Source organism: Carassius gibelio, chromosome B17 (genome assembly GCF_023724105.1).
Source record: "Carassius gibelio isolate Cgi1373 ecotype wild population from Czech Republic chromosome B17, carGib1.2-hapl.c, whole genome shotgun sequence".
NCBI lineage: Eukaryota > Metazoa > Chordata > Actinopteri > Cypriniformes > Cyprinidae > Carassius > Carassius gibelio.
Genome location: NC_068412.1, coordinates 11,269,972 through 11,296,781, shown reverse-complemented (window position 1 = coordinate 11,296,781; position 26,810 = coordinate 11,269,972). Strand labels below are relative to the sequence as shown.

Sequence of the window (26,810 nt, the reverse complement as noted above, 5' to 3'; positions counted from 1 at the left end):
GATTAGACGAGACCCTTGTCATAGTTCCAGACACACCCTCTTGTGTTTACTCTGCCGGCTGAGGAGATGAGAGCGCTAATCCAGATTTAGCATGTGTGGGTGTGTGTTTACGAGCGAGGAACCCTTTGAACTCGCTGGCCTGGTTCAGTGAGAGTATCCGCTCACCTCGAGTCCGCTCGTCGATGATGTCTTTGACCTTGGGTTTCTCTGTGGCTGTGCTCTTGCGGGGCTTTTTTGCTGGTGGGGGCGTGTAGGCCGCCGCCTCTGGCTCCACCCACATCTCTGGATAGCCTTCCTTGTAGGGGTTACGTTCCTCTGAAAAAGTCACAATGGTACGTATAGCTATTGGTTAATGGATAATGTAGTGTGTCTATGTAAACGTCCAGCGGTCAGGATCATTTTGATTTAACCAGTAACAGAACTGAATTCCTGGCAGGCTGGCATGTGTACAAGCTTAATGGATAAATATCTAGTAAGCATCTACAAGAGATATTAAAAAGGCAAAATTCTCCAAAATCTCTGAACCGAGGAACTGTCCATCTGAAATCTCAGCGGTCTGCAAATTTCTGGTTAAAAGCAGCAAACTGAATTTGAACCTTTCCTTTAAAGTCAGCAACAACTCAATAGCATGAAGAAACTTGGAAATAACGTGAATGTTACCCAAAAACGAAACGTGAAGTTTTGAAGAATCTGCATGCATATCTTTTCCATACAATGACAGTTTATTAAATGAAAAGATAATTAGCATGACCCTTATGACTTGTTCGCTATATTCCAAATCGTGTTGAGCCAAATGGGCTTTGTGGGAAAACCAGACAGAAATTGAATTCATTAATCGCTGAAACCTTGCCCTCAAATGAGCTGTCGACACAAACTGGTGCAACTTGACAATTGAGTCATGGAGTTGTGGACAAATCAGTTCAGTTTGTGAACCCTATCAACTGGTTCATGGAGGAGAACTTGAACTCAAAATGAACAACTCATTCACTGATTCAGTTCTCAAGTTTAACTCTGAATCAGTGATTCGTTCACAGTGGTCTTTAAGTTAACAGCTCACTAGATGGGAAGTTAAAGTGGCTTCAATTTTATTCTGATTCTCCCACAAAGCTATATAATGAAGACACATCACATGCATCATATGGACCACTTTTATGGAGCTTTTTGCTTATAGGAAGCTTATAGGAATAGTCCACCGAAAAAAGGATTCTGTCATTAATTACTCAACCTCTTGTTGTTCCAAACCTGTACGTCCTTTATTCATCTTGGGAACACAAATTTATAAATTTTTATGAAATCCAACAGCTTTCTGACCCTCCATAGTTCGCAACTGTGCTGCTACATTCAAGGCCCAGAAACATATTAAGAAAGAGTATTAATGAAAGAGTAATCAGTGACAGAATTTTCATTTCTGGGTGAACTAACCCTTTTATAAATTAAGTCATTATAGACTGTCGTTGTAACAGAGTTGCATGAAAACCTCATAAGTTTGTGTTTTCTAAGTTTATAAGTTTTCTTCGCCAAGCAAGAAGATATCAATATGAAACAACAACAGCAGTCTTACCTTCAGGCGGCTCTAGACCTTTAGGTCCTGTGGGTTGAAATCCCGTCATGGCCCATTCAATCATCTGTTTGTTTTGCATGTCTACTGACTTAGAAGTGTCAGTGTCGTCACTCTCCGGGCATGTGAGGAAGGTTTTGCCTGCTCTTGTGCTGGCAACCTGCAAAGCACACCATTCAAACATTCTCTTTAGAGAGATTTTTGCTTGGAATATAATAATAAACAACAGAAGATCTGATTTGTTCAATCCTTGATTTATACCACAAATAAATTCCTACCTGTAGCACTTCAAAGATGGCTTTCTTGTACATTGGTTGTTTATTGTAGGTTGGCTGGTGAAAGGCGTTGTGGAAGGAACTTAAAGGCAACAGTTTCTCAACACAGACCTACCAGGAAAAAAAATGAAGAAAACATTTAGATGAATGTTCCGGGTTACAATACAACCTCTGTCGACAACAATGGTAGCATGATGCTGAAAACCAGAGAAAAGTATGACTTGTCCCTTACTGTCAACAAATTCTGTCACAAAAGCTCAAAGGATAGTTCACCCCAAAAATTTCAATTTTGTCAAGTTATTATGTTCTTCCAAACTTGTATGAATTTCTTTCTTCAGTTGAATACAAAAGAAGACATTTTTTATTAAATGGCTGCTTGTAGCCATTGACTTCCAACATTTTTTTTTCCTTCTATAGAATTGAATGGCTACCAGCAACTATTTGGCTACCAATATTGTTTGAAACAACCTGAAGGTAAGTAAACGATGACAGAATTTTCATGTTTGGTTGAACTATCCCTTTAAATTGCATTGTTTCCTGAAAATCAAAGTAATTCATTTAAGATTTAACTCGTTTTACACCGTGTGCTGTAAGAGTGAACACAAACTCACCACAGAAAACTTGCCGTCACCAAACCACATGACCCATCTAGTGCCCTCAGCCGCCCGGCTGCGTCCAGTCATTAACCAGGATACAATCCGGCCTGGCCACCAGGAGAATCCTCGTAACTTTCCCCACACAAGCTCACCAATGCCGAAACCTCGGCCATCCTGCAATATACAAACACAGGACGGATCAACTTTTGATTTCTATAACTTTACATAAATACAAAAAATAACCTGTGTTTTTTTAATTAACTTTATTTCTTTTTTACTGTCTTGACCTGTATGGTAACTCTGTGAAGATTACTATAAATGGAAGGTTTTCCTATACAAATTTCGCAATGATTTCGAGTTGGTCACATAGATTTGCCAAGATGATCAATAGTAAGCTATTTGGTTTGAAAGTGTCTTCTATGTGAGCTGTATATCCCCATACTACTGACAATAGACAGTGGACCTATTTTGCCCACATAATATTACAGATGCTTCACTAATGACCGCACATTAAAAGTATAGTTTAACCAAATATTACAAATCTGTCATTAATTACTCACCCTCATGTCATTCCAAACTCATAAGACTTTCATTCATCTTCAGAACACAAATTAAGATACTTTCGATGAAATCCGAGAGCTTTCTTACCCTGCATAGACAGCAAGGGAACTGTCACGTTCAAAGCCCAGAAAGGTAGTAAGGACATTGTTAAATTAGTCCATGTGACCTTCAATCTTAATTTTATGAAGCTACGAGAATACTTTTTGTGTGCAAAGAAAACAGAAATGACAGCTTTTTTTTTTCAACAATTTCTTCTTGTCCATTTCAGTCTTTGACGCATGTTCACGAGATTATCACGACGCATGCATGTGGTTTTGCTGACACAGAAGCCAGGGTTGTAGAATCCTGTAGAATGTAGAATCCTGGTGCGCTGCAGCTTGTTTACAAGCATAAGAATGCACACGCATGTGTCATGGTACTCTCATGAACGCGTGTCAAAGTCTGACACGGAAGAGAAGAAATTGTTGAATAAAGTTGTTATTTTGGTTTTCATTGCAAACAAAAGGTATTCTCTTAGCATCATAACATTACTTAAGAATCACTGATGTCAATCAAATGGATATTTTAAAGGGGGGGTGAAATGCTATTTCATGCATACTGAGTTTTTTACACTGTTAAAGAGTTGGATTCCCATGCTAAACATGGACGAAGTTTCAAAAATTAAGTTGTACATTTGAAGGAGTATTTTTGTTCCCAAAATACTCCTTCCGGTTTGTCACAAGTTTCGGAAAGTTTTTTTCGAGTATGGCTCTCTGTGACGTTAGATGGAGCGGAATTTCCTTATATGGGTCATGAGGGCACTTCTGCCGGAAGAGCGCGCGCTCCCGTATAGCGAGGCTGAGCAGCACAGACTTTCACTGATCAGAGCGATTCACTGATCAGAGCGAGAGCGTCGCGAAAAGTCACAAAAGAAGTGTGTTTTTGGTTGCCAGGGCAAGACAACCCTGCACAGATGACCCAAAAAAAAAAAAAAAACAGCATTAAGGGACCAGTGGATGGAGTTTATTTTTACAGAGCATCAACGGAGTTGTGCAAGTGTTTTTGTTTGTTCCCTGCATTTCTAAAATGCTTGTTCACAAGGCCCAGTTTGACGACGGATTTGCGTATCGTTTATTTCTTAAGGATGATGCAATCCCAAGGAAAAAGGGTCACGATCGTGTGTTGGAACCGCAGGCGGTGAGTAAAACTGATTCAAATATCTCTGCCTCCTTGTTAGTGCGTCCCCTCCCATGCCAGAGACTCGGGTTCGAGCCCCGCTCGGAGCGAGTCGTTGCTGCTGCTGCTTTCGTTCAGTTTCAGCCTCTGGATCTGATTCTGGATCATAAATAAACGACTGAATCTGACTGTAAGCCACGGTTTGTTTTGGAGGATGGGTTTTCCCTCACGATAATGTCACAGCTTCCAAACGCTCTCAACGCAAAAGCCTATTCGCGCTCGTGATTCTTTAGCTCCGCCCACACGTCACGCCTCCAGTCGGTCGTGTTTTTCCGGGAAAAATCGGTACAGATTTCTCTTATGAATATAATAAAACTAAAGACTTTTTGGATTTATGAAGGATGCAGTACTACTCTATATGTACTCAAGATTAACAGGATATTGAGTGAAAACGAGCATTTCACCCCCCCCTTTAAAGATGTCCTTACCACCTTTTGGGTCATTAAATCTCGGATGTCATCAAAAATATCTTAATCTGAGTTCCAAAGATGAATGAAGGTCTTTCGGGTTTGGAACAAGGGTGGGTAATTAATGACAGAATTTTCATTTTTGGGTGAACTAACCTTTTAAGGCCAAGAGCTGTCCGACAATAGTTTTAATATAGGTTCAAATTACTCCTAGATTTCATATGAAACAAACCCTCCAGCAGAAGACACGTCCCACTGTTTCAACAAGGATTTCAAATCTGGTTAGCCGGATAATTTACAGGATAACATAACATTGCATAATCCTGGGATTTCTCTAAGAATAATTATCCTATCAGCAAGAAGGTGTCAAAGGTGGGAAATTTTTCTTTGATAACAAAAGTAAATTTGAAAAAAAGAAAATCCCACATTCATCCCAAAACTTATCCGTCTAACCAAATAAGCCTCAACTGCAGAACCAACCATCCAAACAACAGAATGTCTACACAATATTTAAAAATTATCAATCCCAAGCCACCAAGGTCATAAGGAAGTTACTCCTACCTCGTACTCTGACTCTGTGTCAGTGGACTTAGGTGAAGTCTTGTCTCCGTCCCCTATAGACACGGGCTCTGGGGTGGTGGCAACAGTTGGAGAGGCTGGGTCCGTAGGCTGCTGCTGCTGTTGCTGTTGGAATGGTGGAGGTTGTTGCTGGGGAGAAGGCTGGGGTTTGAGGTTGGTCTGAGGTTGAGCTTGAGGCTGTGGTGGTTGCTGCTGTGCTGGCGGCGTTGGTGGAGGAAAGAGTAGTGGGACGGTGATTGTGGAGCTGTCTTTTTGAGGCTCCGACTCTACCTCGCCATGGTCCTCCATTGAGTTCATCACAGACACCAGTTTCGCCTTCTTCTCTGCCTGCAACGTAGGGAACAGCGGGACAGGAAGAGGAGGAGGTAAAGCACAATGAACAGCAGTGGCTTTCCTGAGAATAGCACAGTTCAGTGCTTGAGTAATGGTGACTACTCAGTTTGTTTATAGTATTTTAATCCCACGTGCCAACACAAATATCCCCATCCTTTTGATAAAGCACAAGTGCGGCCCTTTTGAGTTTGATAAGTGGCAGAAACCTGTGAAAACAGTCCCATTTTCTTTGCGGTGAAAACTGTGTGCGATCACTTTGTAACAATGAGAGCTCCCCCCGTGGCTGAGATGGATGCGCGCTGGAGAGTTCAGCGAGTTTGTCCAACCTGACTCTAAGCTATTAGGTCAAATCAGAGGACACGAGCCAAGCCATGACTTAAGCAGCTCACAACAAATCCCTAACAGCTGCACCTCTCTCGTCCTCTCGTTCTCTCTCACTCGCACGTGAATCTCTTTCACAGCTGTACTTTCTCTGCTGCTGGTGCCAACTCCATCTCCAATTTCACTCACACACACGTGAACCTGGCAGTGTCGCCTGTGTGTGTGTGTACAGAGAAAATGGTTGGATCCGTCCCCAGAAAGCTCTCCCCATGTCTCTCTTTAGCTCACTCCCTCCATTATGGTGGCTATACATTCATATAAGCCCGCAAAGGGGGAAGAGAAGCTCTGGAGCCAAGAGCTCATGAGTGTGCATGAATAGACAGGATGAGAGTGGAGTAGAAACATGTGGCCTCAAATCAAGAAGCCCCACTGTAGTTTATAAATATCTGTATAGCTTCACTGGCTGCCTCGATGAGCAGAGCCATATGTGCCAGGCTGTTTGTCTTTGACAGCGGTTGAGTGTGGAAAGAGTATTTAAGTGTATGCAAGCGGTTTTGTGCATATGTGCATGTATTTATCTCTGCAGTACTGGGTTGTGTTATGGTATATACCAATAGTTTCCAACTGAGCCTAAATAAACTTACAAGGGAGCTGCATAATGTCTAATGTTTAAATATTAGTTTTTTTTGTAATCCATCTCATTTCAAAACCAACAAGCAAAGCATGTTTCGTAACAAGAAAATATTTCTCAGATTGAAGAATACTGTTCTGTTACACTCAGGTCCTTAAGCGGATGAGATGATACAACAATTAATTTATCTAGGCACAAATTGCATTCGAGCAGAAATATTTCAATTAATATAAGCTGTTTGTCAGAATTTAACAGTGGGAAATTTCTGTCCACTGTAACCCTTCTTCAATGTCCTTAATTCAACTTGGAAAACTGGGGTATGTGGAATTGAGGAAATATAAACCTGCATCATTAACATAACAACAGAAAGTAATTCATAGTTTCCTACTGTTTACACTTGAATGTTTTATTTGTCTTATTAATTAAAACACCTGATTCAACTCATCATCTTATTAGTGTGTTAAATAGGGACACATCTAAACCATTCTGGGACCAGGAAAACTACAGAGGACGTAATACAGAGCCTTGGGGGACTCCATATTGTACTTTTTTTTTTTTTTTTTTTACAAAGTTACAAAAACATTCAGCATCAATTTTTTTTCCTTCGTAAAATATTTATTTTTTGTTTCTTTTAAAGAAACACTGTTCTAAAGTTTAAAATCATTAAGTACTATTAATTATTTGCATGTATTTTTGCTTAATTTCAGTGGATTTACAAGAGGAATTATCACAGCCTGCGCAGAGACTTCTTTGAAAATTGACTTTGACAATGGGGGAGCCACAAAAGTTTAGACACACTTTTATACACAATGCAATGGTAGTAATACTGAGACAATGATATACCATTTATACCATATCAGATACATTTATGTGGCAAATATTTATTCATGTGTTTTCATTCACTTTAATTAATAAAATACTTTTTACTTCAAAAGTATTTAAATAACTACATTTAATACTAAACATCACATCACTGTTATTCAATGTATAAAGTATTTTTGATAGAATTTCTATTTTAAAAAAAAAACTACATTATGATGTCCACTGTCAGCATGATGTACAATTACTTATACAAATTACATATATAAGATTTTCTGTCATACACCAGTGGCTTGAGTTATCATTAATGTAATCTTAGTTCAATCATTTCAATCCAAGCATATAAACAGGATTAAAGGGTTAGTGCATCCAAAAATTAAAATTAAGCTATAAATTACTCACCCTGAAATCATCCTAGGAGTATATGACTTTCTTCTTTCAGACTTCAGATTCAGTTGGAGTTTTTGAATTGTCTTTGATGTTTCAAGCTGTTTGACCTAGCAGGTGTTGCACTGCATTGGTTTATGAGAAGTTTAATAAAAAGCTCATCCATTAAAAAAAAAGTGTATTTTTTGAATGTCAGAGGACTTTGATTTAAGCCAAGAGGAGACTGGTTTTCCTTTGCTAAAGTAAGGAAACTATGCTTCCTTTGCTCCTGTTAACAAACATTGTTTTTTTTCATGAGACTCACCGGCGCATGCACAAGGATGACCTCATGTCATTCCCCCAGAACTTCTTCCGTTTTACATCAGTGAGTGCAAGCTAGATTAAAGTGATTATTACATTTTGAATATGAATATTTTTCTTACAAAAACGCATCAATTCACTAGAGAAATACTTTGTTAACCCCCTGGAGCCGTGTGAGACACTTTTATGGATACGCTTTTTATTAAACTTCTCATGAACCGATGCAGTGCAACACCCACTGTGTGGCATGAAACAGCTTAAAAAAGATCAAAGACAATTTTTTAAATAACTCTAACTGGATTCATACGAAAGAAGAAAGTCATAAACACCTAGGATGACTTCAAAGTGAGTAATTTATAGGTTAATTTTCATTTTGGGTGAACTAACCCTTTAAATCAGAATATAATTGAAATCTGAAACCCTTATCTAAAGAAAATATCATCTTGAGCTACCCACGACTGATTCCAACTCACATGCATGTGGCTTTGTTCCCTATAAATGTACACAATTTACATTCCACACAACAAGCCGAACTCACCCAATGTGACTGATGAAGAGTAATAATCCCTGCTTTTGATATAAACCCACACATAACTTCTGACTAGCTTGAAAATCCCCCAAGTTTAAGTTGTCAAAGCTATCACAGATACTAAAGACTGTCAAAACCAATAATAAATAATGACAGAGGGTGCCAATATTGTGTCTCAAACCGTCGACTCAGGAAGAAGGAAAGGGTTATTTCTACATAAAAAATAAGGAAATCAATAGAAAACTGAAATCTCCCCAAAAACTGGGGGAGGAGAGGGAGGCATTGCGGCTTTAAGTGGAGATTTGCTTCTGGAGGTGTTTTCTTTCCCCCCAACTGTAAACGCCCCTCTTCAGGGGCCTCACTGTAGCGAGTCTGGCTCTTGAAATTGAGGGAGGGGGAGACGAGAAGGAAGGAAAGGGGGAGGTTTTCAAGAGTACAGTACTTTACAGTCTTTGTCAGCTACAAACACAAGGTCCAGCTCAGGAATAACAAGATATATAAACAGTATGTCATCCACAACAGTGATCTTAAAATAACCAGAAAAAAATATAACAACAAACACCAACAATTACAGCAAGCTGTACTGTTGGAATCACTTTGAATAAATACTTCATAAAAGTTTACTGAATAAATGCATTTATAAAGATAAAGATTATTAAAAAGCATGAAAATTTACCCATTTGCTGGCCTAGTTTGCTACACGGCTGTCCAAAAGATAGAAAGCTAATTTAAAAGACTAAAAACACAGATGTTAAGATGTATTTAGAGAAAATGTTTCTGAAACTAGTACTAGTCTTACATTTCTAACTAACAAATAATATCCTCCAGCCACTGAAGTAATGATATGTAAATCTCAGCATCAGCACTAAGAAAACTTACTTTTAAGCAACTATGGGACTATAAATGGAAATGTACTGTAATGGTATCTATAATGCAGTACTTTCACATAAGCCAAAAATTGCCACATTGAATAATACAGAAGCTGAGAGAACTAAGTGATAAACTAACCTCTTCAGTTAAAGCTCTTTTACACAGTACGCATAAATCCAATACTGAAAGGTAAGAAAGGTAACCTTCTGAAAGAGTGTTTTTGAAGCTCTATGTTAAAGATTGTGTGCTGTATGGAGAGCTACCTATATCTGAAAGGAAACACCCATGGCCTTAAGCAGCTCTGCACATTACAATGATCAGCCAAGCCTCTTTTCCAAGAAAGCTCCTCTGGCAAATTCTTTTTTCCAACCTTATTGTAATTTTTTATATACCATGACAATTCGATTCAATTTTATGATCAGCTACTGCACATGGATTCTTGTAGGTCTATTATTTTGCATGTTAGGCCTTTGAATGTGTTGCTGTTCATATGACATAGGAATGAAAAACAGCATTACTAAAAAAACTATATACCTTTATGATTTATGATCATAAGAACAGCCTGAGGCTAATGTAAAAGACATTCGGGCCAAATGCCACATTGTTACAATGTCATACATGTTTTTTTTTTACACTTTTATTCCTTACAAATTTAAATACTTGGCTTCTGTGATAGACTGAGCATTGTAGTTGCTAAATGTGATCATTTACATATGCTAACAAGCTAACATTTATGATAGAATGATAGCCTTGGAACAATTATTTTGGGATGAAAATTGGGTTGAAAAATCAGTATTATGACACAACGCATGCTATACAACATTGCTTCTTTAGGGAAGAAAGAAAAAAATATAAAAAAAATATAAATTATAAAATTGTTAGCAAAAAAATATATAATATAGGCTTGTAAGAATAAATGTAGTTCTCCCCAAAATTTCAATTTACTCACCTTTAGGCTATCCAAGACGTAGACAAGTTTATCTCATTACAACCCATTTGGAGAAATTTAGCATAATATTTGATTAACAATGGATCCCCTGCAGTAAATGGGTGCCGTCAGAATGAAACTGTTGTTATTCCAACAGCTAACAAAACCCTTATAATAATCCACAAGTAATACACATGACTCCAGTCCATCAATTAACAACTTGGGAAGTAAAAAGCAGTGTGTTTGTTAGGGGGGAAAGAATTCAAATGTCGCTTCTGGCCAAAATACCAGTCCATTATCCACAACAATGCTTCCTCCAATCAAAAAGTCCATCCCTTGATGTCCTTTCAAATCAAAATTCACCTACATATTTGTTTGCATAACTGTTTTGGACTGTTTTCAGTTGTACACAGTGTGTGATCTGTGCAGATCTCTCTCCTGATTCAGAAGAGAACTGAACTGATATTGTGTTTTAGCCAGAAGCAATGTTTTGAAGTTAAACAAGACTTTATGCTGGAACTGTTTATTATAAACATGTAGCTTTTCACTACATAAGATGTTAACTGATGTTAATGTAATGTTTTTATCAGCTGTTTGGACTCTCATTCTGATGGCACCCATTCACAGCAGAGGATCCATTGGAGAAGCAAGTGATGTAATGCTAAATTTCTCCAAATCTGTTCCGATGAAGAAACAAACTCATCTACATTTCAGATGGCATGACAGTGAGAACATTTTCAGCAGATTTTAATTTTGTGGTGAACTATTATACCATAGCAATTACATAAAGTTAATAAACAATATGATGACATTATTTTTAATTTAATAAAATTAAATATTTATATTTACTTGTTGTACACAGCTGACAGACAGTCAGTCTTCAGCGCACAGAAACATTATGAATGGTTTCCAAACAAATACTGTTTAATAAATACTACTCCCTTAAACGTTTTTGAACAATAAGAGGAAATAGTGTGATTTAATTCAAATGCCGGCAGCACAGCAGTGCACACTGAAATTCCAACAGGCAGGGGATGAATGGCTATCGCCACTGTGTGACAATCGCATTTATTTTGATTTGACTTTGTGAGAGACCGAACAAAGGCTGTTCACTTTTTAGCCTTCCAAGTCCAGAGAATAGAGGATGCATTTAGTTTCCGATTGTACTGGGTCCATTAAAGACTCGGTAATTACTAGTGCAGCAGAGGTCAGGCATGCTAAATGAGTCTTAGTCTAAGTGCCTTAATATTAAAGTTTTTTAAAGCATTCTCTTTATTTGTTCACTTCAAGCCGTGCAAAATGATTTTAGTCTAAAATCCGTTATTTTCTTAAATTGTCCATGAATCTTCAAAAGCTGAAGTGCAAAAGTCTGCCTGCTTCAGTGTGTGCAGCCTTGACTCAGAGTACGAGCAAGCACTGGCAGTGCACTAATCACACGTGCTTCCCGGGTTCACTCGGTTCATTCATATTTGCATATCCTTAAAAAGACATGCACCGCATTTTCGTATCAACACAAGCGACAACCGCTGCCAGGTTTACGTGTTTGCGGTACCGACCCAAATCTGACAGACTGTAAAAAGCATATTACCTTTATTTTCAAGCTCCAAAGCAAAACTTTCCTTTTAAAATAAGTCTAAAAGCATTCTTTCTAGCTAAAACATGCTATGTCTCTACAACCCTAATGTATAAATAACCACAAAAAGCACACTGTCAGAACACAGCACACTTAAAAACCAAGAATAAACTATAACACATGAACAAAGCCAAATATATGCCCTATGCACAACATCCTGCAGAGACAGTAAAACAGGAAATACATTCAGCTCTCTGCTATCCCCCTGTGATAACACACAGGCTAGAAAAAAAAAACCCTTTTAAGCAAAGCATTTTGTCTTGTACTTGCAATGTTTTTAAGCCCGGTCCGGCACTCTGGTTTTAAAGAGATGGGTTTCCTTTAAGCTACCCAAGGCAGATGGTCCGTAACAAGTCTCCTGGAAATACCTGAAGTCAGCATATTCCTCCTCCAGCAAGTCTACTCAGACATGCACACTGTCCCCTGTGCTATCAACAACAAACAAGCCAGCCGACCTACCCATACACGCCTGCACTCGGCACTTTAAATCCAACGTGTGAGTCGCTTTTTTTCTTGCCCCACTCTTGGCTCAGTGGAGACCCCTTCAAAAAAAAAAAAAAAAAAGAGAGGAAAAAAAAAAACAGAAAGCATGAACATTTCTTTGTCTGGGAATTCAGGGTCAGGTGGTTCCCAACAGGAATTCTGGTTGGCTAGAGAGGACTTGCAGAATGTTGGCGGCTGTCCAGGAGGCTGTCTTGCAAGCAGCCCTGGAAATTCGCTGTAAACCTCATCTTCACCCTTATATCCATAGTACGGAGTTCATTTCCACTGCAGAGAGAGTAGTGAGGGGAGAGGGGGAGGAGTGAAGTGAACGGGATGGGGGTGGGAAAGAGGAATCTACTGTAGTGTTGGGCACTTATATATATAAAAAAAAAAAAGAGAGAGACATGATCCCAGCAGGCTGGGTTTTATTCCCCCCTTAGGGCCACCCCTTCACTGCTAACAAAGCTCTGCTGACTGTATGCAGCTCAGGCCTCGTAGCCAGAGGAAGGAAACATGTCAAGGCCCCTATCAATAGAGCCTGCTGCACTGTTGTGTCCGGTGTGGAGCTGCTTCGAGAAAACATGACTCCACAGACCTTCGGAGAGCAAACAGAGAAATGACATGTTACGATCTGTGCTCTTCCACAATGTGACTATTCAGAGAAAGACAAAAATTCCCAGGCTCCCGATGGAGGATTCCTGCTCTCCGCGTGAAGAATGCGAAACGCCCATTTCTCTGGAATTTTACGACGTCCACTCATGAGACAACTGTGTGTCCGGCTAATTTGGCTGTATTTCTAGGATCTCTGACACTTTAATGGCTTGTCCTCAAACACAGTGAGGCAAGGGTTGGAGGGAAAAAAAATGGGGGTGGGGGGAGCTTGATGTCGATTGGTTGGCGCTCTTTGGTTACCGAGGAAAAAGAACGTTATGTAACAGAGCAGTTCTCACCATGCAACACAGTAGAAAAACTGTCAAGCACCTGTACCTGTGATGATTATTAGAGATTCACTCTTGCAATGGCTGTTAAAGGGATAGTTCAACCAAAAATAACAATTCTGTTATTAATTACAAACCCGACATTCGCTCATCTTTGGAAAACAAATTAAGATGTTTTTGATGAAACCTGAGAGTTTTCTGGCCCTGCATAGACAGCAACAGAACTACCACGTTTAAGGCCCAGAAAGGTAGTAAGGACATTGTTAAAGTAGTCCACTTTTATGAAGCTATGAGAATAATTTTTGTGCGCAAAGAAAACAAAAATAACTTTATTCAACAATTTCTTCTCTTCTGAGTTTTTCTTCGACGTGTGTTCACAAGAGTACCACAACGTCTATGCAGGATCTGACAGCTTGGATTTCTTAAAAAATATATAAATTTGTGTTCTGAAGATGAATTAAGGTCTTAAGGGTTTGGAACAACATGAAGTTAAAGGTTTCTCGACCCCAAAATGAAAGTTTTGTCATCAATCACTTACCCCCATGTGGTTCCAAACCTGTAAAAGCTTTGTTTGTCTTCAGAACACAATTTAAGATATTTTGGATGAAAACCGGGAGGCTTGTGACTGTCCCATAGACGGCCAAGTAACTTACACTGTCAAGATCGAGAAAAGTATGAAAGACGTCATCAGAATAGTCCAATCTGCCATCAGTGGTTCAACCGTAACATTAGTGATGATAATACTTTTTTGTATGCAAAGAAAACAAAAATAATGACTTTATTCAACAATTTTCTACCATTGATTGTTGAATAAAGTCATCATTTCTGTTTTATTTGCATACAAAAAGTATTCTCATTGCTTCATAACGTTACGGTTGAACCTCTGATGGCAGATGGACTAAAAAATATCTTAAATTGGGTTCTGAAGACATTTACAGGTTTGAAATGACATGGGTGTAAGTGATTACTGACATAATTTGGGTGTACTATTCCTTTAAGAGAGCTAAATTAATGATTGAAATCAGTGTTTCCCAGCCTTTTTTGTAGACCGTCAAACCGATCAGTAAAGGCTCATTCACACTAGGGACAATAACGATAACTATAACTATAAAGTTTTAATAATATTTTTAATTCTATGATAAAAGTGGATTCCACACTTTCCGAATTGTTTTCAGCAGTTGAACGATAAAAACATTTAGAGATCATCAGAATACACCTGACCTTAAAACTGCAGTGATTTATTGTAATACATTGAATGTTATCGTCTGTTGGTCACACTTTATTTTAAGGTCCGATTCTCGCAATTAACAAAAAAATTAACTATGGCTTTTGCCTCAATGAAATAATAATTTGCTGCTTATTAATAGTAAGTAAGTTAGTTGTTAAGTTTAGGTATTAGGATTACGGATGTGGAATATGGTCATGCAGAATATGTTCTTTATAAGTACTAATAAACAGCCAATATGTTATTAACAGGCATGCTAATAAGCAACAATAGATAATAGTGAGAACTGATACTGACATGTTACCGGTCTGTTAGTGTGAACTATATCTTTATGTTGTGAACCAACCTGTCCCTTAAATTATATTAAACTGGATTTTCTTTAAAAATAACCCTGGGTGGGACTAGCTGTATGCTTGGCAAATGACAGACAGGAGTGTTCTGGAAACCTGTTTAAGTGCCACTAGTGGAGCAGAAATCACACTCACATTCAAGTCAAGACACATCACAACAATTTCAGCTCTGCACATTCAAGGAACGGGCATAAAAATTCAACATGACTCAGACTATTAGACTAAAAAAAAAGGAATGATGATATAACCTTTGATTTTCTTCCTGAAATGTCACATTCTTGATCTTGGATTATTTGCGATGTCTCCAATAATTAGTGCAATAGATTTATAAACTACAATTAAACAGTACAAAGGCCAACTATGGCTTTTCTTAGGGCAGTACAACTAGGTCAACCGTCCCATGCTAGGGAAGTCTCTGATCCTAACCAGGAGCAACAAGTGTCCAGTCATGTTGTTTTTTTGTTTTTTTTGTCACAACTATACAACAATCACAACTATACAGATACACAGTATACACAATACAGATAAGCTGACGAATATATCTACTGTACCAATATATACCGATATACTGATACCGATAAGTGATAAACATTTCAAATAGTTTGTATATAAATATGTTAAACATCTAATTGAACATTAATAACTAATGCAATATTGAGTAAAGAAGCTTGCACAATAAAATATCCAATATTTATTACCGATAAACGTTAAAATCTCTCATATTGGCCAATCAGGAACAAAAAATAAATAAATAAAACATACTGTATCTATGGATTATTGACTGCTATAAACTACCATTACCGTTATTTTAACACCTCTGACTGGCCACAGCATTCATAACGGACATGTCTGTGCATGGTTATAATAAGTAAACCAATAGATTTTCCATGTGAGAAGAAGCCAGCAAGACATCTCATGAAATAAATGGTACCTTCATGCGAGATCAAAAGACTCATCAAATACACTTGGATTTCGCAGAGTCTAGGTGATTCGCAGAGTCGTCGTCCTGGCAAACGTTCCTGCTATCATAGAAATGCTGACAAGCTCCCTATCGCTCTTCCTCTGGGACAGTGGTGAGCAGTGGTACTCACCTCCAACTTCCACTTTGCCAGCAACTCCTCCCTGGTCCTCTTGCTAATGTAATAAGGGTCACCGGCCTGGAAGGTTACTCTGGGCATGGGTCTTTGACGGAGGCTGACTTCCCAGCCCACTCCCCCACGGAGCCTCCCTCGAGCTCCCTGTTTAAAGTGACAAAAGCAACAAAAAAAAAGGAAAAGAAAAGAAAAAATTAACGTCTTATCTATCTATGCGATCCTAAATGAAGGAAGGAATTAGGTGGATCGTCAGCGAATGATTTCGAAGCGTTTCGCAAATGGACTAGTGGGGGACTCTCAAACTAAGGGTACTCGAGGGTTCGAGCGGCCGGACGGCTGGTGGAGAACAGGGACCCTTTTTTTGAAGCAGAGGACCAAGTGTATTTGATATTTCACCATTAGGGTACCATTTCTTTCATAATGAAGTGGCTGGAAAGCAATTAACGGAAAGGTTGAATTTTCACAGACGGAAACACACAAAAGTGCACACTATATATCACAGACAGGCACACAACATGAAGACAGTTTTACCTCATTCTTTGCAGAGTCCTCACCCTCGTCCTCCTTGTGCTCCACGTCTAGAGGGAAACAGCCACAAGAACAAGCGATTACCTGAAATGTTTCTGACAGTCCAGATCTGTCGCAATAGTCTTCACCAATCTCCAGTATAAGGCCTCAATGGTATTTTTGCAGCAACAGAAATTTTCACCAGGCTTTAATGTGGAGGAGTAAGCATAACATAGCTTTGAGCCAAAATAAACTATTCTCATTTGAGTCCAAAAGAAGGTTTTTACTTGTAAAAGAGTTTGAATAAAGAGCTGAGACGCCAAAAGCAGCAGGAAGACGGACCATTTTAGCTTGAGGGCTTTGTGTTACTAAATTAAAGTCTCGGAGAACTTTAGAAACAGAGTATTAATGTCAGTCAATCACTACCAAAAGACTTGCTGGGTTGCTAAATATGTGAAAATTGCCACAGGGCAATATTTACTTACACACAGCATGAATGTGTCTTTGTGTGTGGCACCAAAATATTACCATTTAAAAAAAAGTTTCTGGCCAACATGACCAGATGTACTATGTGTACTATAATTCGCTGGATTGAAAGCATAACAGATGATTGGCTTAATAAAGAGGACACAGTTTAAATAATGCAGGATACAATTTAAATAATTGTGAATCTGTCAAAACATCTACATAAATCTACATGGTAACAACACAACCATACAAACATTTTGTTAACACACCATGTTTATTTATGAATTGTGCTTTTCATGTGTCCTTTTTTAATAAGAAGGCGGGTTTCAATTTTCTCAATCATATTATTTGAATGATTTTGAAGCTATTTTGTTTCCATACTTAGCATAACAGGTTTTGTTTTGTTTTACTTTCTGTATGACTGCAGCTATAGCCTTAAAGTGTTGTTTCAAAATGTTAAAATAAAGTATCAGTGCATCCACATATTTTTCAAATATTATAATATTGTATAAAAACAAGTGCTCATTCATATGGAATTATATCGGCCGACACGGCTCTAGACATCAGTATCAAATTCAGCCATTGAAGATCCAATATCAGTCAACCACTGCTTTTAATATCAATTGCCTCAAAAACTAGGAGTAATTCCAAAAGCATGAAATCCAAAATTATCATGTGCGCTCCACACAAACTAAACCATTCTCTGCAGGCTCCAATAAGAACACAGACATGCAGGCCATCATGAATACTAGCAACAATGAAAAAACCACTTTGACTCATAATCATAGCGGATTTGACATCTCTGACATTCAGTGACTTTGCAAGCGGGGCAGCCCCATCGTCTTTGGCCGTTGTTTTGTGTCTCACACCTTTTTTTTTTTAATGGTACAGTTAGAAGTATTTTTCAGATGGTGTGTCAAGTTAAAAATAGCCTGCTCTATTCCATTGTGCTGCATTTAGCTGTTTTTGAAACCAAAAATGTGAACACCCCTAAGAAACATGTTGAGTCAGTGACTGAATCGACTGATGTAGTACCCCATTTTCATCCAAAAAAAAGACTAAGAAAATTTAAAACAAAATGGCAGCAGATTCAATCTACAACTAATAATGGTTAATGTGATAACCAGTCAGTCTGGACAGTAAATTAATACCATTGCAATCTAATGTACCAAAAAAAAAAGAATCAGTAACTAACTACTATTTTGGAATAACTTCCCCAACACTCATACTTTCTCCGTTCTCATCTAACGCCATTCATCTTGCGCACATTCCACAGTGCCATAATGAGTCCTCCCGAATTTCTTGAAAAGTTCTGACTCCTTTTTTGCCCTGGCATTGATTTATACTCTTGACGTCTCCACATACAAAAGGATGTCGTTCATGGCTAAACAGCTTTGTCTTGGCTGGGTTCAGCAGGTTAGGTTGAGGTTAGCCAGAGGCTACGATTACCAGTGACCAGAAACATTAGCAGGGCTATCATGATGATTCATGATTCAGGAGTACTGAGACTCCCTTCTAACTTGGGGTTGAGGAAGCCAACATTACTGAGAGCTCAACAAAGCTTTCCAAAAGCACACCCACAATTCCACTACCACATCAATAAAAGTGGCCCCTCAAAAGCCTCAAAAGGTTCATTTGCGTTCAAGTGAAAACGAGCTACAGATTGACTAATTTACTTTATTACTGTATAGAGCATCTGATAGAATAGTTTATTTCCTAAACCCTTTTTTCTTTTTGTTTTGAAGCCCAACATTAGCATGATATTCAGATCAAAATTAACATTCACCATTACAAACTTTCCCACATCAAAGTTCTGAAAGGTAAAAAAAAAAAAAAAAGATTAGCTTGAACTCTGCAAGTTGGAAATAATGAGAAATTAAAGAGATTTGAGTGCATTACTTATTATTTTCTTGAAACAATTGTACCAGCTAATTCCAGGTCTTTCTGAAGCCCTCTACAAGTGGTCCTTGGCTCTTCCGATAATACTTTTCACTCTTCTGTCAGAAATCTTTTGAGGAGTTAATAATAATCATAATAACTAGGGGTGTGCCATACCATACCATCCATGATAATACCGGTATACATTTTTACATTATAAAAACGTGTCATATCACGATATCAATGATATATCGATGCAATGATGTATGGTGGATGTACGTTTTCTAGGGCGAACAACAACAACACCACAAAACCAGTAGGTGTGTTCGACTTGAAGCAACGCTGCTTGAACTGATAGGTGTATGACAACAAAGTATCATGAGAGGGGTGCTAGAGCATATTTGAGAGCACACTCTTACCTTCAAAAATAGGCGAGGACCATACTTTAAGTAAAGTGGTGTGGAGAGAGGAAAGGGGACTGGTGATTTCAACCGACTGCCTGAGACCAGTGTAAAAAGACGGCCTGCGCGTCGTCACGAAAGTTTATCAATTGCATGTGTTTTAAACCTTGCCAGTTTAAACATTCAAAACAGTTTAAAGTATTCAAACAGAAGAAAAACTCAACTGAGAGAGTTTGCGCGCTGAGTTCAGCGCACATGGAAAGCCACGCAAACACCAAACCGAGCTCTTCTTTGCTTCCTCCTGTGCCTGAACGAACTAATACACCATGCCAGTTTAAAAATACTAAGATAAAAAGTCATGAAAAGCTTAATTCGGCACCTGCGTGCTGTTCTGTGCATGCAGAGATTTACATTTGATTATTCAGTATCTGTACCTGGACACCTACAAACTTGAAAAAAAGTTCTGTACCTGGACACCTGGACAAACAAAAAACAAAAAAACAATCCATGTCGATATATCGACGCAATGATGTATGGTTTATGATGTATGGTGGATGTACGTTTTGTATGGCAATTTTATATATATATATATATATATATATATATATATAGAAAAATAGACAATACGTTTTGTTATAAAAAAAATTTTGGAATTAAAATCTGCGATGAATATTGAGATCAGTGTGAGAAACATTTGAATTTGAATGAAGTCTGCAAATGCATCTGTTCAGACCAACACAAACATCTCCACATTGTCAATGCAACAATAAAATAATTAAGTAAATAAATAACAATTAAAATGAAGTAATTAAAAATATATAAAATGCCTTTAAAATTACCACTCATTTATTAAACTGCATTTTGAGAGAACTTTTCTGATATATGCCTACAGCAAAAAGACATGAAAGAACCCCAAATGAATGCATGAAAGAATCCTAAATACCTCATTTTGATAATCATTAAGTATGATGAGCAGGACAACAACTTCATATAAATAGATCTGTGGGATTTAGACCAGGCTTACAGGCAGTCTGTCATGGCATATTCATGACGTCTCTATACTGACATGAAGTCAAAAGAAGTAGACAGCACCCATTTTAATAACCCACTAGCCTAAGAAAAGTCTGTTTAAAGTCTATCAAAGCTCCATCACCCAGCCACATCACAACACTTGAGCGCCGAGAGGCAAAACCTTAGAGCTTGTTTTCTTCACAAGAGCCATCAAAAGCCTGCCAGTGAAGTACCAAAACAAAAGGCCTTGACCCGTGAGTCCTCTTCACATTTATAGCAAGTGCAAATCCTCTCTCCTCTTTCTGTCTCTTCCTCTTTTCTCAGTGGCTCGATGGGAATAAGAAACCCTGTCTGTACGGTGAGGAAGGGGTTCATTCCGCTGAGACTGCCAAGGTCACTGGGTTTGTGAGCATGGTTGGCACGCTGTGCCCATCTAGCGTCTGGCGTGCCAGTTTGAGCACATGCCAGCTTGCGTGTTCAGAGCGTTCATTTCCCCTTCACTGGAATGAAATACGTCCTGTGCCCTCTAGATAGAGGAATAAAAAAGACAGGTACTGCCGGAATTGCCCATTCTCTGTCAATCAAAGCAAGATTGTTCTTTTTGACTCACTATACAGAATACATGGTTCAGTAAAATCTATGGTGGGATTGAATTAATGACTGACTGATCTTTTAGCGATTAGTATTGATTAGCATTAGCACCAGGTTAATGAAGTCTGGTAAATAGTGGTAGTGACTAGTGCAAATAAACCTTATTTATGGTTAAATCTGTAACCAGTTATGTAGCCTACCAATAATATTAAGGCGTCCAATGTTCATTTGTTTTAACAAGCTCCTGACTGATAGATTTCAGATTAACTTGGGTATATTATAGCTGCAATCTCCATTTTGCTTTACAAATAAACTTGCTTATATATCTCATAACCTGTCTCTGTCACATATTCTCTGTAAATTCACTCTCACTTAATCACTTATTTTATTTTATTTTATAGAAAAACTGTAGTGTTAAGATATATTTTTTTATTGATCACCCTTCTGAAACCTGAAAATGACAATTGTGACACCCTGTGGGACAGTACCTGAGCCCGCAAGCCCTCATAAAGTGTTTCATTTAGGAAATGTGTGGGAAAAACAGTCTTTAAAGGGATAGCTCACCCCAGAATTTTTAACTTGTTGTTTATTTACTCAACCTCAGACCATCCAAGATGTAACTGACTTTTTTCTTGAGTATAACAGTAATGAAGATTTTTAGCTGAAACCACAGTCCTTGGTGATTCATAAAATGCAAGTCAATGGCTACCATCATTTTGAGAGTCAAAAAAGCATTTAAGGCAACACAAAATAAATACCTGTGAAAATACCAGGAGCAAAGCATATTCATTTTGTGTTGCCTGATATGCTTTTTGACTCTCAATCATTGACTTGCATTTTATCAATCACCAAGCACCACAGTTTCATCTAATAATCATCTTAACGGTTCTACTGAAGAAATAAAGTCACCTTTATCACCAATAAAGTCACCATCTTGGATGCCCAGAGGGTGAGTAAATTACAAAAAAAATTATTTGGGATAGTTCACCCAAAAATGAACATTCTGACATTAACCATTTGAGCAGCAAGACCCATTCACACCAAGAACGATGAGTAAAATGATAACTGTAAAGATGAAGATATTAGCGTCCACACCAGCGGACGATATCGTCTGTCCATTCTAAGCGCACACTCGTCTGTCGCTTTAAATTCTCAAGCTTGTTATAGCAGGATGGATTCTGATTGGGTGTCAATGTTTTTAGCGTTCACCGTTCAAAAAAGCATTCTGAAAGTGATTCCAACTACCGTATTTTTCGGACTATAAGTCGCACTGGACTATAAGTCGCATTTATTTAGAACCAAGAGAAAACATTACCGTCTCCAGCCGCGAGAGGGCGCTCTATGCTGCTTAGTGTAGACTTATAGTCCGGAAAATTCGGTATATTGTTTCTCTGTGCATTTATCACTATAGCTGTGCTTTGGACTCCGCTATTCTTTAATATTGAGAACGATTTTCTTTATCGTTATTGTCCTTGGTGTGAACAGGCCTGTACGGTCCCACATATGGGATTGAAACTGTTCAGTGACATCACATAACTGCCATATTCAAACTGTGCTTTCCTGCTTTTGCTGGTGTTGAGACACGCATTGCATTTGTCATATAATCACAACTATGCAGTGTTTTTAACCACATAATGTTTCGTTTGGGTTTCAGACATTTAATTACACATACAGTACTTACTATAAAACAATAGATTGAGTATTTATAAAATACACGGATGTATATGTAAGCATCAATAACAATTCATTCAAATATAATTTGCAAAGGTGTTCTATTCTTATCAGATACACATAGTACGTATAAGTAACTATAAAGTTAACTCTCTTCTTCTCCCAGATCGCCAGCCACTTACTTATATGTATTTTGGGAGAAATTGATTAATTTACATGCTATAAATCCGACTGACAGGATTCTCTGAACTGCATTGTGTACGAATATGGCGGCACCCATCTCACGTTACAGATCACGGTCAAAATCATTTATAATTATTTAATCTTTTATCAGACAAGCATCGGAATATCAGATATTGAGGACATGGTAACCAAGTGTGTGAATATTTTGAATAAAAAATTAAAAACTAAATAAAAGTGACACATCTGTCACATAGTGTTTTCGTGGTTGCGGTGTGTCACGTGACAAGCATAACGAATCTCCATGGAAACAAGAAGGGGAAACGTTCTCACCTGTACCTTGTTGTTCTCCTCATTGTATTGTGTATTTAATGCTTCTTTAAATTGCTCATATTTTCAGCTACTGTCTAAATGCATGTGTTTAGCTTATTTTTGTAAATAAACATTCCACTGAGATCCAGCTCTCCTCGACTTTGTCTGACCCACGCTGTGACAATAGCATTGTTAGTAGTGCTAGCAAACAGCACATACTTTTGATTATTCGCTATATGACGTTTTACTGGATTTCAAAAGCATTATAAATGGACTGTCTGGACTTTATACCATTTTACATAGGTCTACAAGTTGGCGTCTTTCACCATAAAGTGGGTTTAGGGAGACTGATGTAGGATCAGTGTGTAAGTGCCCTGGGCATTGTGCCATGCACCTGGCACGGCCCCCACTGAGAGAGCGGCCACAACACAGACCTGCTGTCTCTCTGTGCACTGACCCAATCAAGGCAGGCTGCCAGGAGAGACACGGCTCTGTCTACCCAGCCTTGCTCTCATCAAGGTCAATACCTGACCTCACAGTATGGAAAGAGAGTGAGAGAGAGAGGTCTGATAATTGGCATCACACTGGAGCAGTATTCAGGAGCATCTCAGAAACCCTGATGAACCTGTAGTGCCACTGCAAAATATAAATATATTTTAGCAGAGCTGTGAGCTTGTGAAAAGTGATAAGTGATGAATGAGGTCCTGCGTGATCATTTACTGACAACTAATAGTCAACACAGCTTTCTATTGTATTGTCTTTTGTAGCAGAACACAAGCCAAAAATACAGCACAACAGTTTAATTCACAAACAAATCACTTGATTTGTTTTTTAGGAATCGTTCAAAAGATTTTCTGAATCAGACTGAATCGGTGAGAATACTCACTCACTTTTTTAACCTATATTACAAATAAATCCTAATCTAATTATGACAAACTATATATCGTTGGAAAGGTCTAGACTCCTAAATAGATTTTTTACCAATCTTTTTGTTAAAAATTCTGTAGGAAAAGTAATAAATTAATTTATGGCAAGAGTGCAGCTCAAAAACCTACATCATATCAGGAGTTCTGACCTTTGTCAAAAAGTCTTCTTTGTTGCCTTTTTATCTATCACATTTTAGAAATCATCAGAAATTATATATATATATATATATATATATATATATATATATATATATATATATATATATATATATATATATATATATATATATATCACTTATATATATATATATCATCTGTATTTATTTTAAAGCGTGCTTTTTTTTCCCTTTTTTTTTATACTGAAGGTTCCCATGGTGAGTGAAGTACTGCTTATGTTTCAATAAAAAAATAAAAAATTATAAAAATTAAATAAAATCAAATCAAATAAAAACAAAACAAAACAATAAAAAGCTTAAATTTGTATACATAGTGAAACTAAACCCAAACAAATATGGATATGTGGCAGGGGTGGTTGGTTCCCCCATTTGAAAACAAAATCGCTGTATGAAACGCTGCTGGAGAGAAAATCTTGCCAAATCGCTCTGTACACAGTGTGGGAGGCTGGTGTCTTTTGTTTGCAAATTTGATTTTTTTTGGGAGCATAATTACTCTGATTTAAATATTAATGTACTCATTTAACAATAATTATTTGTCCTTCAAGTCAATAGTACATACAAAGCCTCCAAAACCGATTTACAATCCTCTTGTTTAGTGACTAAATACTGTATTTTTTAACCATCATGATGACATGTTGTTGGCCTCGGGCCCACGAGTGGCTCAGTGAGCAGACAGCTGTGAAACATGATGAAGGAAGGTTGAGCATAACTCACATTTAGTCGGCCGCTCCAGCTTCCGTCTCCCTCGTTTCTTGCGAGGCAGAGTTGGCAGTGTGTCCTCTTCGTACTTCTCTGAGTCCTGGGATGGGCTCAGGCTTGAATCAGAGGCCGACTCGGCCCGACAGCCTGATTGGCGTGGGAGCCCGTTTTCCACAGCATTCTTGTCCAGCGTGGGGTGGCGACCTTCGCACGATTTGTTCTCATGCCTCTCAACATCTCCATTCTGGGACAGCAAAGACGACTGGAGCCCCACCCCTTTGTGCTGCTTAGCCACGCCCACCAGCTGATCCACTGGCCTGTAACACTCCACCTGCAGCAGAAAAATACAAAATCCCATTGGATGGTCATGCATCTATAACCTATTATTAATCAGAAGCTCTGATAAAAAACAGCAACTGCCTACGCACAACAGATGCAATATTTTAATTAAATTTGCCCTCCAACACACAATAAACCAAATTAACCATAACAATCCTCTTTTTATGATTAGAAGCATCATTACTGTACCAGTGTTGACATGCAAAAACAAAAAGCCAAAAAAACAGAAGTCAGTATTTTTTATAAAAATACACTTAATTTACTCACTGAAAAATATGCACCAGTAGGGAAAAATGTATAAACATAAACATTTATTTTTCCCTCAAGAACATACATAGTGTAATATTGAATATTTTAATATTTTTTTAAGTACCATTTAAATCAAATAATCAGACGTCTTTCAACAACCGGCCTGACGTCTTAAGAAAACAGTAATTAATTTGACTCACTCATCCAAACTTGTGAGTCTTTTAACTGATTCAATAAAAGCATCATTCACTCATAAATCAGACACTGTTTGCGCTGTATGTTTGCGTTTTGCGTGCAGCTAATTGTTGTCATCATAGGTTGTGTTGGGTTTTTCTGCGAGGTGTAGATACAGTGCCAGTGCTAAACAGTGCATCATACGCTGAAATCTTATTTTGAGAATTTTATCATCTTGTAACATTGCCTTAAAAAGGTAGAGGATGAGGATTTTAATAAAACTGTCATTAAAACACCCCCTCTTTTAATAAAAACTACCTTTCCAGAAGGCTTCCTGAAAATAACCTTTACTTACTTCAAAATGGTTATGAATCACAGAGCACAAATTAAAGAGGAAGACCCAATTTGCAGCATAAAGTCAAATCTTTCATTTGCAGTCTAGGCCTCGTCTTTCGTCTGCTCGGTATAAGGCCATTTCCTATGTCCTTGTGTTGACATCTAAACTACCTATCTGAACCATCTAATCTAATCTGAAACAAAGAGGACATGGAAGCTCTTCCTACACATTAAGTGTAATGTGAGTACAATGTTTCTATGCATCTGTCTACAAAGAAACGTACAAATAGTACAATAACAAGCTACTTCTAATACTGCTGCAGTATGGGCAGGAGAGTAGAGCTTTAAAGCATGTAAACTACAAAATTATAATAAAAGTGGCACTTTTTTTGAAGTGGTCTGAAGTATTTGCTTCATGAGAAGAAATTATGTATATATTATTTTGTGTGTGTGTTTGTGTGTGTGTGAGAGAGAGAGAGAGAGAGAGAGAGAGAGAGAGAGAGTGTGTGTGTGTCAGATTATTAATCAGATTATCCAGTTTACAAAACCAATCAAAATGTTATGCAGTTATTTTTTTGCCGTTATTTATATACTATTTATTAATATTTTGATAAATATAATATTTATTTTAATATATTTATATATATATAATTTTTATTTTATATATATATTTATTTATATATATATATATATATATTAGTTTTATTTTATTTTAAGTTTCAATAATTTAGTTACAGTATGTGCTTTTGCCATTTTATTAATTTTTATATATTTTTACTTCGAAGGGTTTTTAAAGTATTGTTCTCATATTTTTCTTCTTGTCAGCTTTGTTTTTCATTTTTATTTTCAATGAATGGAAA

The 26,810-nt window shown here is 37.7% G+C and overlaps 1 protein-coding gene and 1 long non-coding RNA gene across 8 annotated transcripts in view; one reads left to right on the top strand and one right to left on the bottom strand.

Annotated features, from left to right (window-relative positions):
* The window catches only part of dnmt3ab (DNA (cytosine-5-)-methyltransferase 3 alpha b), a 61,335-nt gene that overhangs the window by 20,646 nt on the left and 13,879 nt on the right, over window positions 1-26,810 (bottom strand). For 5 of the 7 annotated variants that reach the window (XM_052581160.1, XM_052581162.1, XM_052581159.1 and 2 more), the window contains exons 4-11: window positions 24,868-25,183; window positions 16,564-16,610; window positions 16,030-16,176; window positions 5,174-5,518; window positions 2,445-2,603; window positions 1,837-1,944; window positions 1,562-1,718; window positions 166-315 (exon numbers count right to left, since the gene is read on the bottom strand). In XM_052581160.1, coding sequence (XP_052437120.1) covers window positions 166-315; window positions 1,562-1,718; window positions 1,837-1,944; window positions 2,445-2,603; window positions 5,174-5,518; window positions 16,030-16,176; window positions 16,564-16,610; window positions 24,868-25,183 — 1,429 coding nt within the window. The remainder of the gene's footprint in view (window positions 1-165; window positions 316-1,561; window positions 1,719-1,836; window positions 1,945-2,444; window positions 2,604-5,173; window positions 5,519-16,029; window positions 16,177-16,563; window positions 16,611-24,867; window positions 25,184-26,810) is intronic. The other 2 variants (XM_052581163.1, XM_052581164.1) reach the window with 1 other exon arrangement.
* Window positions 1,891-2,549, top strand: LOC127976615 (uncharacterized). Its single transcript, XR_008157897.1, has 3 exons — window positions 1,891-2,047; window positions 2,251-2,307; window positions 2,428-2,549. It is a non-coding gene; the product is annotated as an uncharacterized LOC127976615 (long non-coding RNA).